Source organism: Momordica charantia (assembly GCF_013281855.1).
Source record: "Momordica charantia cultivar OHB3-1 chromosome 11 unlocalized genomic scaffold, Mcharantia_2.0 BLBB01000011.1, whole genome shotgun sequence".
NCBI lineage: Eukaryota > Viridiplantae > Streptophyta > Magnoliopsida > Cucurbitales > Cucurbitaceae > Momordica > Momordica charantia.
Genome location: NW_028275159.1, coordinates 659609 through 676550, shown reverse-complemented (window position 1 = coordinate 676550; position 16942 = coordinate 659609). Strand labels below are relative to the sequence as shown.

The window sequence follows — 16942 nt, the reverse complement described above, 5'->3', positions numbered from 1 at the left end:
CAATTAAAAAAACAAGTAAATTGGGGAAGGACTTTGATGAACCCTGGTTGGGTGGATAAATTTACTCATTTGTAAATCGAGTTGGTTCGAACCTTAAGATGGTCGCCTATCTTAAAGATGAATAATTGCTATGTGTTTTTCGACACCAAATATTATAAGGTCTTGCCACGTAAAACTAATGGAAACGCACCTAACTGGTTTGGATACTCATGAATATTAAAAAAAGAAAATTCTCAAAACAATGTTTAACTCCTTATTTTATTTATTTCTACCTCTTCTGGGACTCGTATATTTTCACACCTATTTTCTCTCTCTTCCTCTTCAAATGAATATAATTTTTACCGTCAAAGAAATACCCGTGAATTATTCTCATAGCTCATTACATAGATTTTAAATCTTATTTAACGTAAAAAAAAAGAAAAAAAATCATAATGAAAATTCAATCCCTGTACGATGACATGTTTTTTTCTAATAAATAACTATTTTTATGACGCAAAATTTTTAATAATATTTTTAATATAAACGATAACCAAATTGGCACATTGAATACTGATAGCTATTAATAACTTTTATTTTATTGGTAAAATACTCCTAATATTTTGTATAATGATTCAGCTCAATATCATTTTATCAATAAATATTAAAAATTGAAAAATAATAAAAGATAAAATAACAAAAGTTAAAAATAATATATTAAATTCTAGCTAGATTGTGACTATGGTTTTAAATTAATTCCCTCTAAGTTCTTTAAAATTTACTTTTATTGACTTGAACCATTATCGCAACACATGATTCAACCTTATTTCATTTTTATCTATAAATTTTAAAATGGTAACAATGTTAGTGGATGAACTTTCCTGTCTTAGTCTCTAAACTTTTTTCAAAAAATAATTGTAGTAATCATTTTGGTATTTGTTAAAATACTTTTTCACTTAAATTTCACTTACGTGATACTCATTTTAATGTGTTAGTATTATACATACTCGAAGTCATGCTATTAATTTATTAAAATCAAAATAAAAGCAAGGACCAAAATGTTTACTTTTTCAAATTGATGTATTGAAATAGACATTTCGAACCTTTCGCAGACCAAAACCAAACAACCTAAAAGTTCGAAGACTAAAATATATATTTTAAAAGTTGAGGGGTCAAATGAAATAATCTTAATTTTTTTTCTTTTTACAATTATATCCAAAAATCATGATATGGTGATATATAGGGTTCTCAAGAGTGAAACAAGTATTAGAAGTACTTTCGATCGATTCAATATTAATGAACCTAGAAAATAAAAGTAACAAGAATTTTTAGAATTATTTTGGAGATTGGTGTGAACTAACTATATTGCAAAGCCTTATTTCTTTGGTTAATGAAATCCAAAAGATTTCTCGATCAAAGGGGTGGAGAAATCCATGATAGATATATATAAATTTTTGTACGTCAAACACATTGGGTTTAAAGGATGGAATGTCTTATATATTTACCATTGAATTATGCTGGTGGTAGATTGGTAGGTCGATTTACTTATACCTTAGACTACAAATTTATTAATTTCAATAATACATGAACTTAGGTCGATAAACTCACATTCTATGCTATATATTCATTTATAAATCATAAACCAACAATAATTCATATACAAATTCAAATTTATTTTTATATATATATATATATTCTTTTTCACGAGATAAACACACGATATAAATTCAAATTTCATGAAGCTATCGTGTTATGCCTAATATTTATCATAATAATAATTTTTTTATTATAACAAATATAGTGTATGATAATATATACTAATGTTTAATTAGTTAGCCAACAAATGGTTCATATTAAATCATATATCTTATTTAAAGTCAGTGATTGGAATTTCCACTAATGTTGTTGAATTAGATTATGGGTACAACATAATGGAATTTTTCTTCCCTTTCCTTCCTTCTTTTCTTTTCTTTTTTTTTTTTAAATACAATGAGTTCGCACGATGTTTTTTCCTTTTTTAATTACAAGATCGGGATCGGCATAAAATTAATTCTACTAGGCCCAATCTAAATGTTAGCTATGGGCTATGGCAAATATTATGCGTCGATTGATTAGTATATTTATTTGTCAAAAATATATATAAAAAATAATCATGCGATTGGACGAGAAATCATTTTATTAATTTTTGTGACATTTCACCTATATAATCAACATCAATAAAATTGGGCAAGATAGTTAGCTCAGTTAGTCAAGATATTATTTACTTCTCTCTAAATATATATGAAGTTAAAATTCTTACTCTTGTTGTATTATTATTATTATTTTACGTTTACTTTGGTTGAACTTTAAAAAACAACAACATCAATAAATATGGATTAATCGTCTCCCACAAGTCTAAAAACATTCCTTCTCATATATTTATATGGAGTGGGAAATTTGTTTTTTCTTCTTACAGTATGGAGCAAGAATTTGAACATTTAATTATTTTTAAAAAACTAATAACAGTGCTTTAATAATTGAGCTATCATCTTTCTTATAGTAATGCACATATCATAAATTGTAATAAATACCACAATTAACAATACCAATCATTCCTCACGTGCATCATGTGCATTGAATTTTATATTTTGTTTATTGAGTTTTATATTTTGTTTTTTAATCCTATTATAAAGGATTTGGTAAATTCAAAAGTATGAAATAGCAAGACTAAATTGTTACAAATTAAAGTTTATTTATTGTTTCAATAAAAATATGAGACCAAAAATATTTTTTAACTTATTATAAATAATGCTCAACAATTTAATAACCCTTCGAGTTTACCCAAATATTGTATTACCTCAAAGAAAAAATATACATTTAGTAGAACAAATACCATTTTTTTTAATTGCATTAATATGATCACTCTTAGATTTTTAATCTCTCTGCACTGTTATTTTGAAAATCAGAAACTGTATTTTTTTTTCTTTTTTTGAGAAATACTATGTGATGCTATAGTTATAAATAATGAAATATAGATAGAGATTAGTAGCTACGAAATCCTATGAGAAAAAAACACAATAATAAAGTATAGCGTTACCTATTTGGCAGGTGTCTCGATTACCAACTCATTATTTATCATTGTCTATAAACAGTAGAATCTTCCTCGAGAACAAAGTACGTGACATCATCCAAGCTTAGTTTGATATTGTTTTAGCCTAAATAGTAAATACTATAATCTACCTTAACTTGATAAATACTAATTTAAGTATCGAAGTGTTGGTCTTCACAATACCGAGTTCTTATATAAGTAATCATCTCAAACACAACGCAAGCCATCTCAGACTCTACGTCAGTAGATTCACCTATATTGGAATCATACATCATTCATCAACAAACTATTATTCTTTTTTTGTCCCATTGTTAACCTTACAAAATATTGTTAAATTCATGTGATTTCCTGGAAACTAAATATATATATATATATATTTTTTTTTTAATCAATTATTTATTTTTGGTTTAGGAACGAGAGAAAAAAATAAGTAGAATGCATTCCAGATCCGGATCCAAATATTTCATATACGGCCCAATCTTAACAAAGTTATACGGGCCAAGAGAAAACGACATGTGGTCCAGCCGTTTTGAATATTCATTCCTTTTCCCTTTCCTTCTCTCCCTGCGATTGAATATTCCACGTCTCCCACTCTCCAACGTCCAAACTAAGAAAAATAAAGGAAAGGAAAGGAATTCCACGTCGAAGTCAATTCGCCGTCACTTTTTTATTGGCAATTGGTGGTAAAATAGGTGTGAATTGACCTATGAAGCCCTCATTGTCTTTCAATTTCTTTCTTCTGCTTCGGAAATGGACGGGAAACTCACAGGAATTTACTCTCTCTCCGGCACCGAAACTCCTACGTGGTTTTATTTAAATACCCAAATGACTGTATTACCCCTAACAAACTATGTATGTTCATACATACCCATAAATTATTAGACGTATCTTTCATTTATTTGTAATTAATCCGATAATCAAAGGTTAATGTGAGCATAATAAGCCAAATCGAGTATAGTTCAAATGGTTAAGGCATATATCTCTGACTAAAAAGGTCGCATTTTGCTGCAGCTTGAGGAGCTTCCACACCCAACACTTTTTGTTGTGGCAATCACTCAACCCTTACTTCAAGAAAACCTCTCCAACTATTCGAAGAAGTCAAAAGAGGAGAAGAAGACTCAGAAAACCGTTGCTAAACAGAGACCAAGAACACTTGTTGGGAGCTGACCTTCAACTCCCTCTTTCTTCATCTTCTCTTTGTATCATTTTCATTCCTATATTTCTTGACTACCCTTATGACATTGAATGGATCACCTTGGGTAAGGGGGAGATGTAGTGAACTCATTTCGAGGGCTATAACTTTGCGTTCTTTATTAATGATAGTGAGTTTTGATGTGAAGTTATTTTATTAAGCCATTTTCAATATGTTTGATCACCATGTTAAAATACCTCTTTGTTAATTTTTGGAAAATTGTAGTAGGGAGCGAAAAACTTTATTTCAAGCTAGATTCTACTTGAGTTAGAGAGTGGGAATTTAGGGATAAGAACCACCTAACTTAGTTATAAATTGTTCGCATATGCTGTTAGTGTTTGTCTAAGAACCCTAATAACAGAAAATCTGGAATGTTTGGAAAGGCATTTTGTCTGTTTGACCACTTTTTTTCACTTCGTTAATGCTGTAGCATCGTTAGAGTAGCCCATAAAGAGTCACGATCTTTCTCCCTCTTGCACCCTCTTTTTTGAAGAAGTCATTTGTTTGTTCTTCATGTTTTGTATTTTTGGCGATTATTTAATTAATTTTGTTTATACGTCTCTCTTAAATCTCTACACTAATTTTTCTCTCTGTATTTGTGGTTAACGATTATTTGGTTTAGTGCACTTATTTCTTTGGTAATTACTGAGTGTTTGGTATTTGATTTATGTGGATTCAAACTTTTTTATTACTTACTGCGACGATTGTGTACACTTGCACATACAAGAATTGGTAACCTAAATTGAACCAACACTTTCAAGTTTCAAGTTTCAACTACAATTTCGGATCTCTCAATAACAAGTGTTTGAATTTACAAAGATAATTATGCATTCAATTATCACAATAGTAATTTTTATTTCATAATTTCCGAATAAGTAACAAAACACATTGAAAAGTTAAGTATTTCATAATGTCGCAAATAATAAATAAATTTGCTAGCATCCATTTGAAAAATTTTTGGTTGGTAAGTATTTGTAATGTATTTTCATAATTTCGTGTTTAATTTTAGCTATTTAAAACTACGATCGATTTTAATTGATATAATATTTAATCAATCAAATTTATTGACTAATATATATCATCAATTACTGACTAAATAATTGGTTTGATTTCAATCAAATTTCTATTTTTTTTAGTACAACAAGTTGGGAGGGAGGATTCCAACTCAAGACCTATTGATCAGTTTATATGTTAATTACCGTTGAGCTTACACTCATGTTAGCATCAAATTTAAATTTAACAGTAGGTCATTTCTCAAATTTTATTACTTAATAAAGTTATTCATGCAACTAACCAAATTTATACTAACAAGGTACAAATTTTGATATAGGTTCACTTCAGATATGAAAGGATGACTTGCACAGACAACTTGTATTAGTGAGATGTTGTGTCCATCATAGTCTGATGTTTAAATTAATATTTAGATGGATGTGGTATCAAGCTTAGCTAGGATTATGTTGCGTACTTAAGTGTGAGGCAAACTTGTACACCGTATATATTATACTTTGAGACGCATCAATTAGATACCTTACACCATTAAGAGAAAATGACATACATCTACTTTAGTTCAAATTAGCATGAAGAAATTCCAATTAAGTTATACTATTACTATAATCCATAAAAAAATTGTTCTTTCATTTCAGTTTTATCCCTCTGACTACAAAGTAAAAAAACATTCATTCAAACTTCACTATTTAAAAATACTTCAATTGGTACACGCACGAAATAAGCTAGTCCAATAGCCTTTTGCTCAATTTCTCGTGGGCCATATTCTCATGGGTACGAGTAAAGGGAACAGTTCGAACACAGAGCCTTATGCTTTAATACCATCTTAAACATGATTAAATTCACTAAATTTAATCATTTATATGATACCTAGCGAGATGATGAGCTTCACCTTCATTGATTAGGATGTGCACCTCTCCTGATGGGCCCAAGATGGTCAATTCAACTCACACTTCTTATCATCGTGGTATGTTTGATAGATTCATAACCGATACAATTAAAAATATAAATGAAATCAACAGATCCATATAATATATTAAAAAGAAAAAGAAAGGTAGGTGTTTGTTTGGTCTCTAAAATTTTAAAATTGACACTTTTAATGTTTAAAGTTTGAAACGAGTGTTTAGGTAGTCATTTAAATTTAAAAATTAAAAGTGTCTATTTTAAAAATTAAAACACCTATCTAAATTTTGAGGACGAAAAATATATTCTTTTCCCAATAAAAAGCTGACAAATAGTGGGAGATTCCCAAATAAACAATAATACAACTTGATCTTGGTCTTTTACAGCTGAGTCTTTGTCCTAGTCAAATAACTTTCAATTAAATTATTCATCGTGAAAAATAAGAGACTTATTAAATTATATTTAATTTCATTTTTAGTTTAAATAAACAAGTGATTTTTTTTTTTTGTTGGTAGTACAAAGACTCCTTAAAAACTGAAAAACTTTTGAAAATCTGAAACAAAAGATTTTGAGACAAGATTTTCAAACACCATATTAGAAGAGTTGATGATCAAAAGATTTTGAAGACTTGAGGACTTCGAAGATTAAAGAATACTTCGAAGATTTGAAGACTTTAAAGGTGCACAGGACTTGGATCCAAACTTGATTTTCAATACTCCAAACGCCAGCCATCAAGTCAAGTTCACTTAGAATCAGAAGCCAAAGATTAGAAACTACACAAATTAATACAAAATTAAAGTTCAATTCCACAAAATAAATTTTTCAGAAATCTCATGTGAACACCTACGGGTCAACAATATTAAAAAAAATGTAAACAATTTAAATGGTTAACTTCTTTAAACCCTACAAAATTCAAATTAAAAATCATATAAAAGAAAAACGATCAAATCTCCAAAATTTGATAATTAAAAAGAAAATTAAACTTTGAAATTGTCAGCAACAATTAAATCAAAGAGACGAAAAATATGCACGAAAGAGGAGTCTAACTTACTAACTTAGAACCCTGAGGATCTTGAACATGTGCGCCACGAAATCTAATTAGTACCGTCTTTATTATTTGTATGTAATATAAAACGTTTCAAAGTTGAGTAGCTTCTGTCAGTTTTTTATCCAATCATTAAATTGTAGAAGTCCCAACATTAAACTTCGAGAAATATGCTAACTATAATTGACACATATTTTTTAACCAAAGTTGCCCTTTGAAAACAGAAAAGAAAAAGAAAAAACTTCAAGAAATGTAAGCCCTTTGAAAACAGAAAAGAAAAAGAAAAAACTTCAAGAAATGTAAAAAAAAGAGAGATATTTTATATTTTTGAAATATCTAAGGAACTATCAAATGTCAAATTTTGGTTAGTGGCAAAGCAAAGCAGGGGGTTGTTTCCAAATTTAGGTGAATTTCTTCCATATTTCTAACTAATTTCCGAGTTCTCATTGCTTTGGCTTTAAATATGCATTCATCTTCGTCCTTGTGTCCATCGCCAACTCTGTATCTCTCAATCTCTCATTCCTTCACTCTAATTCTAAATGGCCCAAACGACGCCCAATCACACGCAGACCGTCGCCGGTTGGGCAGCTCATGATTCTTCCGGCAAGATTGTTCCATTTACTTTCAAACGCAGGTACGTTACACTAACACGCAGCCTTCCATTTCTCGATCTCTGTTTTTTACATTTTCCGGCGGTCCAATCGGAACAGACGACCGTCTAACCACCGCCGTTCATTTGTCGTCCAGAGAAAATGGCGCCGACGACGTGACGATACAGATTCTTTACTGTGGAATTTGCCATACTGATCTCCACTTCGCCAAGAACGACTGGGGTGTCACCATGTACCCTGTTGTTCCCGGGTACGTTATACTCTCTGTTTCTCTTCTCTCTCATTTTCTCAAACACTTCCACTGATTTTGTTTTTGGGATTGTGAAAGCACTTTGAGGAGAAAATTTACTATGAATACTTTTTCTCTGCTCCTAGAATTTCTCAGAACTACTTTTGATTAATTCTTACAGAATGGCATCTGTAAATACTTTCGTACACATGTCAAACACACTCTTATTCGTGGTTGAAAGTTGTGCAGCCATGTGTTTGTAAATAACATATCAAATTTAAGGTTCAGTAATAAATTAGCATGATATGATATGATATAGATCTACTGTGTTCTAATAATCACCTGTTGATCTTGATTTTCATCGGCTTTAAGTTTTTTGGATTTAGTGTTGGTTGTCGAGATCAAACAACTAATTATTTTCTCCCTGTTTTCTGCTTGTATTTCCTCAGGCACGAGATTACAGGGGTAATCACGAAGGTGGGAAGCAACGTGAAGAAGTTCAAATTAGGAGACAGAGTGGGGGTTGGCTGTATCGCCGCCTCGTGCTTGAACTGTGAATTCTGCCGCGACTCCCAAGAGAATTACTGCGAAAATCTGCAGTTCACGTACAACGGAATCTTCTGGGATGGGAGTATAACCTATGGCGGATACTCCAAAATGTTTGTTTCAGATCAGAGGTGAGTTCAGAGTTTCCTTTTCACACATATGGAGCAATCCATTTTCGTACACAAGGTGTTTGTGAAAACGTCTGAACGATAAAAAAAAACAACAAAATAGGTACGTGGTGCACATACCGGAGAGCCTGCCGATGGACGCCGCGGCGCCGTTGCTGTGTGCTGGGATTACAGTGTTCACTCCCATGAAAGACGGCAATCTGATCGGGTCGCCGAGGAAGAAAATCGGAGTGGTGGGGCTGGGAGGGCTGGGCCACATAGCAGTGAAATTTGCGAAGGCGTTTGGGCACCACGTGACGGTCATCAGCACCTCTCCTTCGAAGGAGAAAGAGGCTAAGGAGCGGCTGGGCGCAGACGAGTTCATAGTCAGCAAAGATCCTCAGCAAATGCAGGTCTGTTGAATTTCAACTTGAAATTCTTATGAAATGGGATTTGGTTTTTTGTTTGGAATTTGAACAGTGTGGTGTGCGGTGACAGAGAGGGAAGAGGACATTGGATTTCATACTGGACACAGTGTCAGCAGAGCACTCGATTGGACCAATATTGGAACTGCTGAAAGTGAACGGGACATTGTCGATTGTGGGAGCTCCGGACAAGCCAATTCAGTTGCCATCTTTCCCTTTAATATTTGGTAATGCAAATCCCAACTTACTCTCAACTTCTCAACACACTCTGTACATCACAAAATTTTTCAGACCTACCACATGTATCTAATAAATTTTGTTAGATTTTTTTTTTTTTTTAAGATGGTTCTTCACTAAAGATGTTTGAATCTATGCTATTTTATGTATGTATTTTTTGTAAATAGGATTTTTGTTTAAATTTTCTGTATACTCTTTGTTTTTTTTTCGCATTTAAATGTAATTTAATCTATTATAAGGATGATAGATATAAAAAGTACATTGTAGTGTAGAATAAGTTATTTTTGTATGAAGTGTAAGAATCAAAATGAAATAATATAGCTTAATAACTAGATTAGGATTCTTGAAGAAATATAATTGAGCAAAAACGACTTTAACTTGGCAGGAAAGAGGACGGTGAAGGGAAGTATAATTGGTGGGATAAAAGAGACGCAAGAGATGATAGACTTGTGTGGAAAGTACAACATCACTTGTGATATTGAGGTGATAAAGCCCGAGGACATCAACCACGCAATGGAACGCCTCATCAACAATGACGTGCGATATCGATTTGTCATTGACATTGCTCAACACAAAGCCAAATATTGAGGAGACACATTATTCAACGTGAGAGACGAGAACTAAAATAAGATTTAAAGTGTATTCAATAGTTAGGTAATTGTGGTAATTGTTTGTGATAACTGTCAAAACAAGTATAGTTCAGCGGTAATTGACAGTTAGGAGTTGTAAGTTCGAAACCACTCCCCACATCATGTACTAAAAAAGTTTGTCATAACTTGTTTGTCTAGATGTGTTGGTCAAATTTCAATTTGGTTAAGATTCTATTTTTCGCATAAAAAAATAATAAAGATGAATAAATAAACAAAACTCAAAAAGGCTAACCTTAGATAATAAAGGAGTGGTTCAACAAAAAAAAAATATTAATTTTCTCATATTTCGATGAAGCTCAAATAATGAGATAACAAGACAAGGACAAATAATTTTGGAGGGCCCAAGTTGTCGAGTAGTTAATTACAGATATCATGTATCGAAATTTGTAGGTAGCTTTTAATAAAGTTTCATGATTTTAATTTTAAACTTTTAACTATGTCTACGAAAATCGTCATTGATGAAATAGTAAAATAAAGTAATAATAAACTATTTATTTCTGTGACAGATGAGACGATTTCAATATTAATATTGGACTATCTATAGTTTGAAACATGTTTATGAAAAATGCATATTGAAAAAGATTAGTTCGGTAGAAAAGCAGCCAAAAAATAAATGAAAAACAATGACATGTCTCAACTCTAAGTTTTCTTTATATACTTATCCTACCCAACACATTCCTCGTCTATATTAGTAAGGAAGTTTTAGATTTCAAAAAATATGAATCCTTTTTCTTTTGTTTGGATCAATTGTCTCCTGTCTAATCCATTTAGGTCATAAAAAATAAATAAATAAGTAAAAAAATTGTTGGATAATCTAATTCAACTTTTAAAAAATTGGTTTCAAATACACTCAAACAAAAAAAAAAAGAAAAATATTCTACCACCTCAAGTCCAACGAATATATATGGGGATGAAGATTCGAACCACGACTATGAAAAATTGGAATAGGATTACAATCCAAACCTTTCATTCATATTTGTTGGACCAAAAATTCAGCGCTTGACTTCAATGCCCAACCACCTCTGAAATTTCTTATGCGCAATTACCTCTGAAATTTCTTTCCAATGATAATAGGGACCGGTTTGGTTGGACCATTGTGTCAATACTTTAGTATATATTATTAGCGCCTATTTTTAGGCATTTTTAACTTTCATACTCCAGATTTTGTTGTTCTAAAATAATAATAACATTAAAAAAATATATATTTCTAATGTTTTAAAACTTTTAATTTTATCCCTAATTTAATTAAATTATTTCAACCAAATTGTTCTATTAAGAAAATATTAGCTGTGAAGGTTTGGATTAAGAAAAAACAGATTAAAAAAATGAGATGACTGCTGTCATAAATAATTTATTATATTAATAAAACATTAGAGTTTCGATGATGTAAAATTAGAAAAAGAACAGAAAAAAAGCAGATGATTGATTACTATCGTATATAAAATGCGTCAGAAATGGTTTTCTATTTGTTTTTTTGTTATTCTTTTATAAAGTTTGATTTGCTTTTTCAACCATTAGAAATTTACCTCCCTCTTCTCTCTTTCCATATATCTGACCCATTCCTCTCATCTCCCCTTATCAAATACTAAAAAATCTTGATAATTGGATGTCTCTTTTAGAAAATTAAAAAAGTTGTGCTATTTTTATTTTCAAAAGGGATTTGGAAATTGTGATGGAATGACTTCATACGACAACATTATTATGTAAATTTAAATCATCGTTTACAAATACATTCACATTTTTTTCAAAAAAAAAAAAAAGCATCATTTTTATACCAAAACTCTATAATTTCTATGTCACGTCACGTACCGATTGTTTAGTTCTCCCTCTAACCATGTATATTTTCATCCAAACTTATAAACAAGCATCTCAAGCTCAAGTCAACCACCTAGGAAACTATACTCCTAGCTACCTCCAGTAAAGCTTCATTCACTCTTGACAAAATTACGGAGATTTTGAAGGACTTCAATTCTCGAATTCAATATCATTTTTACTATATATATATTGACAACATTGGAAAAGAAAATCTGTCGGAACTTCCTTTAGCCAGATTCCTGTGAGTCCCTTCTCCACCGCAAGCTTCGCATAAGACTGCCTTGTTCCTCTCTTTTGTAGTGAGTAAAATCCACTTCCCTTAGATGTCGCGATAGATTAGTAATATCTTGAACAATCATACCAGTCAAGGATCAATTTTCCTTTTTGGATTTGATAATGGAGAAAATTTCTTGATAGCCACAACCAAGCTCTCTCTAATCGCCTTCAACTTCATCAACCTCCATCATACATTGCTTACCTTTCATAAAAGTAAAATCCACCCGCTTATCTGAATTTCTAATCGCCGCATCGGTGTTTAATTTCAGCATATTTCCAGCTGTAGGGTTCCATCGGATTCTACTCGTTTGGGGTTCATGATTAGGAATTGTTACTATATTTTAAGTTTTAAACTTTTCATTTATCTTTTTCAGTTACTCTTGAGCAAGTGATTGTTATGGTATTCATGTACTTGGAGTTACCACTTCAACTGTTTTTAGAGTTTTCTTGGTAGGCTACATGATAAAATTAAGATTGTGAGATTGGAAATTATTTTGAGTAAAATTTAAACTTATTGAGTCATGTGCTTCTCCTTTGCATTAAGATAACTTCATTTCTTGTGCTTTAGAATTGCATGCTACAATCAATGAAGTAGTCCTAGTCAAGATAACTTGTGGAGTATTCAAATCTTGGATTTGAAAACAAATTTTCCCTACTCTTGATCTCAAGGAAAATCTGTTCTTGGGTTCAAATCATCTTGATTTAGGAGTTTTAGGATTTGTAATCTAGAGGTTTGCATGACCATACAGATTCTTACATTAAACCCAATTAGCTAGAGTTTTCTTATCATACTTCTCACATTTGTTCCATTTTGATACTAATACTTCCAAACATCTTATTTTGCTTCTTAAACTTCAATAAAAACTTGATTTGGTCCTTGTTGTCAACCTTTTATATTTTATTTTATAAAAAATCTTTAATATCAGATTGATGTATGCGACTTTAAATTGCAAGGCTACATGATGCCACATGAGACTTCTATCAAATTTAGTTTTAAAATTAAGCAGAAAGGACCAGGAGACTTCTTATAGAATTCTCAATTCAGTGATCAAAGCACCAAAACTAAATATTTGAGAATATGAGGATCAAGATGAAATAGGCATGGAATTTCTAATATTAAAATATGATTTAAACTTCTACACCTCTATGAAATCACAAAAATGCCAGGCGAGGTGCATAACTATTTCTCAAGCTGCGAGATAAACCTGGCAGGTTAAAGAACAAATGGAGGGAAGCATCAATGGAAGAAATCTGAAAAGTTACTTGTTTGTGTAGGCGGATGGATGACTCAAAGCATTTCTCTCAGTCTTTTGTATTCTTCAAGGCTCAGCAATGACTCTTTGACTTTCAACCAATCTGCTGGTTTTGGCATAACAATAGCAATGTACCCTTCTCTGTGAGCCTGTAATAATATAAAGAGTTGTATTATTTGATCATGTCTGAATCTTGTTCTTTGAGACAAGTGATTCAATTAATGAATACCACAGATAACTGACCCAAGCTACATATTAAGGGAGCAGATGCTAAGACTCTATTTATTACTATTTTTATTCCGTAGAATGAATTCAGGAAAAGTAACAGATAAGCAAGGAGAACTGGCTTTTCTTCCCTTCCCCTGTCTTGCATTGGATCGATTTGGTGCAATTATCATAATCATGATTATAATAGTAAAAAAGTCAAGAAAGAAAGAAAGAAAGAGAACCCATTTCCAGAAAAATTATTGGTAAATGTTCCAACTGAGCGTTAATTAAAAATTTCACACTATAAAGAACTAACACTGTTAAAATTCCATCCAGCCAATCTACCACAGTAAATCGGCTGCTATATCAGTATTATTTTCCAGAAGTGGTTACAAAAACCTGCTATAGAACAAGTGATAAGACAAGTATAAGTAATGCGGTATGCTCATAGGAATGTGTTGATATAAGCACGCTTCTTGAACTAAGTATCGGCAATCAATATTTTTAAACCACAAACGACAGTTAAGTTAAAAGGTCATCCTCACCACAGTGTTGAGCAATTCTGGCTGCTTCATTAAGCGATCATTTACTTCCAATAGAGAACCTTTAACAGAACACCTATACATAACATAAAGATTTGACTCGTAATTGAAGAGAAACCAACGGAAGCATGATAAACAGCAATTGATAACAAGTGAAAAGATCCAACCTTACAATATAAGAAGCATCTTTGGTGACAACTTTACATAGAGCAGAGTTAGGCTCAAAGAATTGAGCGTTCTACAAAATAACACAAGTAACTTCAGCACAGAAATTAAATCCCAGCATCCAGATTCCTAACTTGGGGACAAGATCTAAAATTTAAAGTTGAGGTGTAAAGAACTATTTAAAAGGAAATCAGTAAAACGTTTGGCTATCAAATATGTAAAACCTCCCGATGTAATTTCTTATGGTTCCCCGGAATTCCACTAAAAACTAACCTCCATTCTGACAAAAGAACTCCATGATCAAAGATGGTTTTCAAAAAATGATCTAAAAACTGGTCTGTCCATGATATGGTAAGAAATGCCCTGTCTATGATATGGTGACAAAATGTCAAAAAACTGTTATTCATAGAGAATCATGTAGGAAATGGACATAATCTTCTGGTGACTATAATTTCATAAAATCCAAGGCAACATAAGTCACACGAGGCCACACCAGCACCTTGACAATAAGTGAAGTTTTACCACTACTAACATTTGTATGTACGTTTATTTCTACGAACCAGTTCGCAATTCTGCATCCACCATTTCTATACCTTCTTGCGTTTTCCGGTGACCTTGAAGCTACTGCGATCAGACTTCCCTACATTGAAATCGACGGCCGTAATACCACCACTATCTTTGAATGCAATGTGCGTAGAAGCCAAGCCAATCACGCACAAGCTAGATTAACAAAAATGAGGTGAATAAGAAAATAAGTGGAGCGGGGAATTAATTGTTCATCAGACAAACTAGTGAAAGAGATTTCAAAATCGTTACCCGTTGGCGTGGCGGTAAACGTACTGATCGTGACCTTGCTTCATAAAATCTGGAAACCAGACGACGAAATAGTCAGAGCAATTAGAGGGTTTAGGGTTTAATCAGAGAAATAAAACCTCCATTACGAAGAATTTGAAAAAGATATGGCTGCAGTGAACGTGCCGGGAACGAAATACGAGACGAAATTGGTGTCGACGGCAGAGGGAGGCGATAGAGGGAGATCACGAACATCAGGAACCAGAAGTCTACGTAACTCCTCGTCTTGTTCATCTTCTTGGGACGGTCTCGGCAGTGGTTGTGCCGGTTGTTGTTGTTGCTGCTCCTCCGGCGGCTGCGGTTGTGGAGTATTTCGAACCGTAGTCTGAACATCATCGGTTCCGCCGTGCTCCATCGGAGATTATTAGAAGCAACCGCTGGACGATCGGAGAATTTTAAGTTACCGACTGAAATAGCTCGGTTGCTGCGCTTCGTGGCGGGACGGCGGGGAAATGGGAAAGAAAATCTTCGTCGACAAAAGCCCAATGGGCCTTGTGGTTTGGGATTTCAAAGTAGGCCCACGAGGATAGGGCACTGTTTTTTCATAACATACGGAAAGAAGATTTCAGACAATGTCAATGTTGCCCCTACATTAAATAACGTCACATCAATTCAACACAAAGTTGCTTTTTTTTTTTTTTAAGAAAACACAAAATGTAATTTATACATATAATTCATCCACTACGACGTTGTTTCTAAAATTTTATTATTGTTTGTCGTAGGTCTTTTTTACTAGAAATAGAAATATTAAAGTTACGTCTAAGAAACAAACTTAAAATAATTCTATTAAAAAAAATGATTGAAATAGAATTTAAACGGTAAACTAATAATTTGAAATTAAGCAAACTGAAAATAATCTAAAAAGCTGAGTTTTACAAATACACATAAAAATCACTTTAACTTGACTGTATTGAAATTCGTGTTCTGAAATAAGCCATTTTATAGATACACAAGTAAAACTGAATTCCTGAAAACAATGTCATTAAGCAAACTTGACATATTCTGATTCTCAACCTTTCCAACATAAAATCAACTATGTGATGGCATTATATTCCGTCGCTTTTTTCCTGCACAATTCCACTTTATTATTGAACATGTTCATGCAATTCGCAAATCAATATATCGAACCGATTCCCTCGGGAGTCTGCAAATCTTCATTCTTTAAATCCTTTTTAAACATTTAGATATTATATGTGTTTCTAAAAAAAAAGGCAGGAACAAACAATTTCACTCAACAGTAAATCATTCAACAAAACTAAACAATGAGTAGATATTTATAGATCTCACCGAGTGTAATAGTCAATCGTCAAATTTATGTTGAATAAGAAAGAAAAATTAGAAAAACAAAGTATTAATACCTTCAAGACAAAACTATAAAGTTTAGAAGCTTTTTTTAGTTCATTCAATCTTCGATCGAAAATATATACTTTAACTAATTGAGTTAGGCTCAAATTGATTATAACCTATAAAACATTTTAAACTTCAAGTGTCCAAAGAAAGTCAACTAATGCATGATTATATGGTCAATCCGAACATAATTCAATTGGTTAAGACAAATAACATCAACTAAAAAGTCTAGAGGTTGAATCTTCAACCACACCCCGCATATGGTTGAAGTTGAAAAAAAATTGTTAAACTAAAGTTTTCTAAACCAAATTACTATAACATATCAACCAAACATGATTTCGACTTGATTCTAACCCAAGGTATCACCAACCACAATAATCACATGAAATGAGGGCGAGGGACAAGGGACAAAAGACCAGAAAAGAAAGTGACTCGCACGCAAAAATAGGCAAGTAACAAGAGAAGAGAGCG

The 16942-nt window shown here is 32.2% G+C and overlaps 2 protein-coding genes across 2 annotated transcripts; one reads left to right on the top strand and one right to left on the bottom strand.

The window, feature by feature from the left end:
* Positions 1-7639: 7639 nt before the first annotated feature.
* LOC111009199 (putative cinnamyl alcohol dehydrogenase 6) lies at positions 7640-10151 on the top strand. The gene is made up of 6 exons (XM_022282229.2): positions 7640-7843; positions 7957-8070; positions 8499-8726; positions 8827-9115; positions 9201-9354; positions 9750-10151. Exons 1-6 carry the CDS (start codon positions 7749-7751, stop codon positions 9950-9952), a joined length of 1083 nt encoding a protein of 360 aa, XP_022137921.1. The 5' UTR covers positions 7640-7748; the 3' UTR covers positions 9953-10151.
* A 3039-nt stretch (positions 10152-13190) lies between these two features.
* On the bottom strand, positions 13191-16801 carry LOC111012618 (Single hybrid motif superfamily protein). The gene is made up of 6 exons (XM_022286834.2): positions 15251-16801; positions 15089-15137; positions 14866-14992; positions 14275-14345; positions 14111-14183; positions 13191-13507 (listed from the first exon to the last, which is right to left on the bottom strand). Exons 1-6 carry the CDS (start codon positions 15477-15479, stop codon positions 13394-13396), a joined length of 663 nt encoding a protein of 220 aa, XP_022142526.1. The 5' UTR covers positions 15480-16801; the 3' UTR covers positions 13191-13393.
* Positions 16802-16942: the final 141 nt, after the last annotated feature.

Coding starts and splice junctions, on each gene's coding strand:
- LOC111009199 (XM_022282229.2), top strand. CDS start 7,749: ATGGCCCAAACGACGCCCAATCACACGCAGACCGTCGCCGGTTGGGCA. Junction 7,844..7,956: donor CCATTTACTTTCAAACGCAG/GTACGTTACACT, acceptor TTTGTCGTCCAG/AGAAAATGGCGCCGACGACG. Junction 8,727..8,826: donor ATGTTTGTTTCAGATCAGAG/GTGAGTTCAGAG, acceptor ACAACAAAATAG/GTACGTGGTGCACATACCGG.
- LOC111012618 (XM_022286834.2), bottom strand. CDS start 15,479: ATGGAGCACGGCGGAACCGATGATGTTCAGACTACGGTTCGAAATACT. Junction 14,993..15,088: donor GTTTACCGCCACGCCAACGG/GTAACGATTTTG, acceptor TTGTTAATCTAG/CTTGTGCGTGATTGGCTTGG. Junction 13,508..14,110: donor CAGAATTGCTCAACACTGTG/GTGAGGATGACC, acceptor ATATTATTACAG/GCTCACAGAGAAGGGTACAT.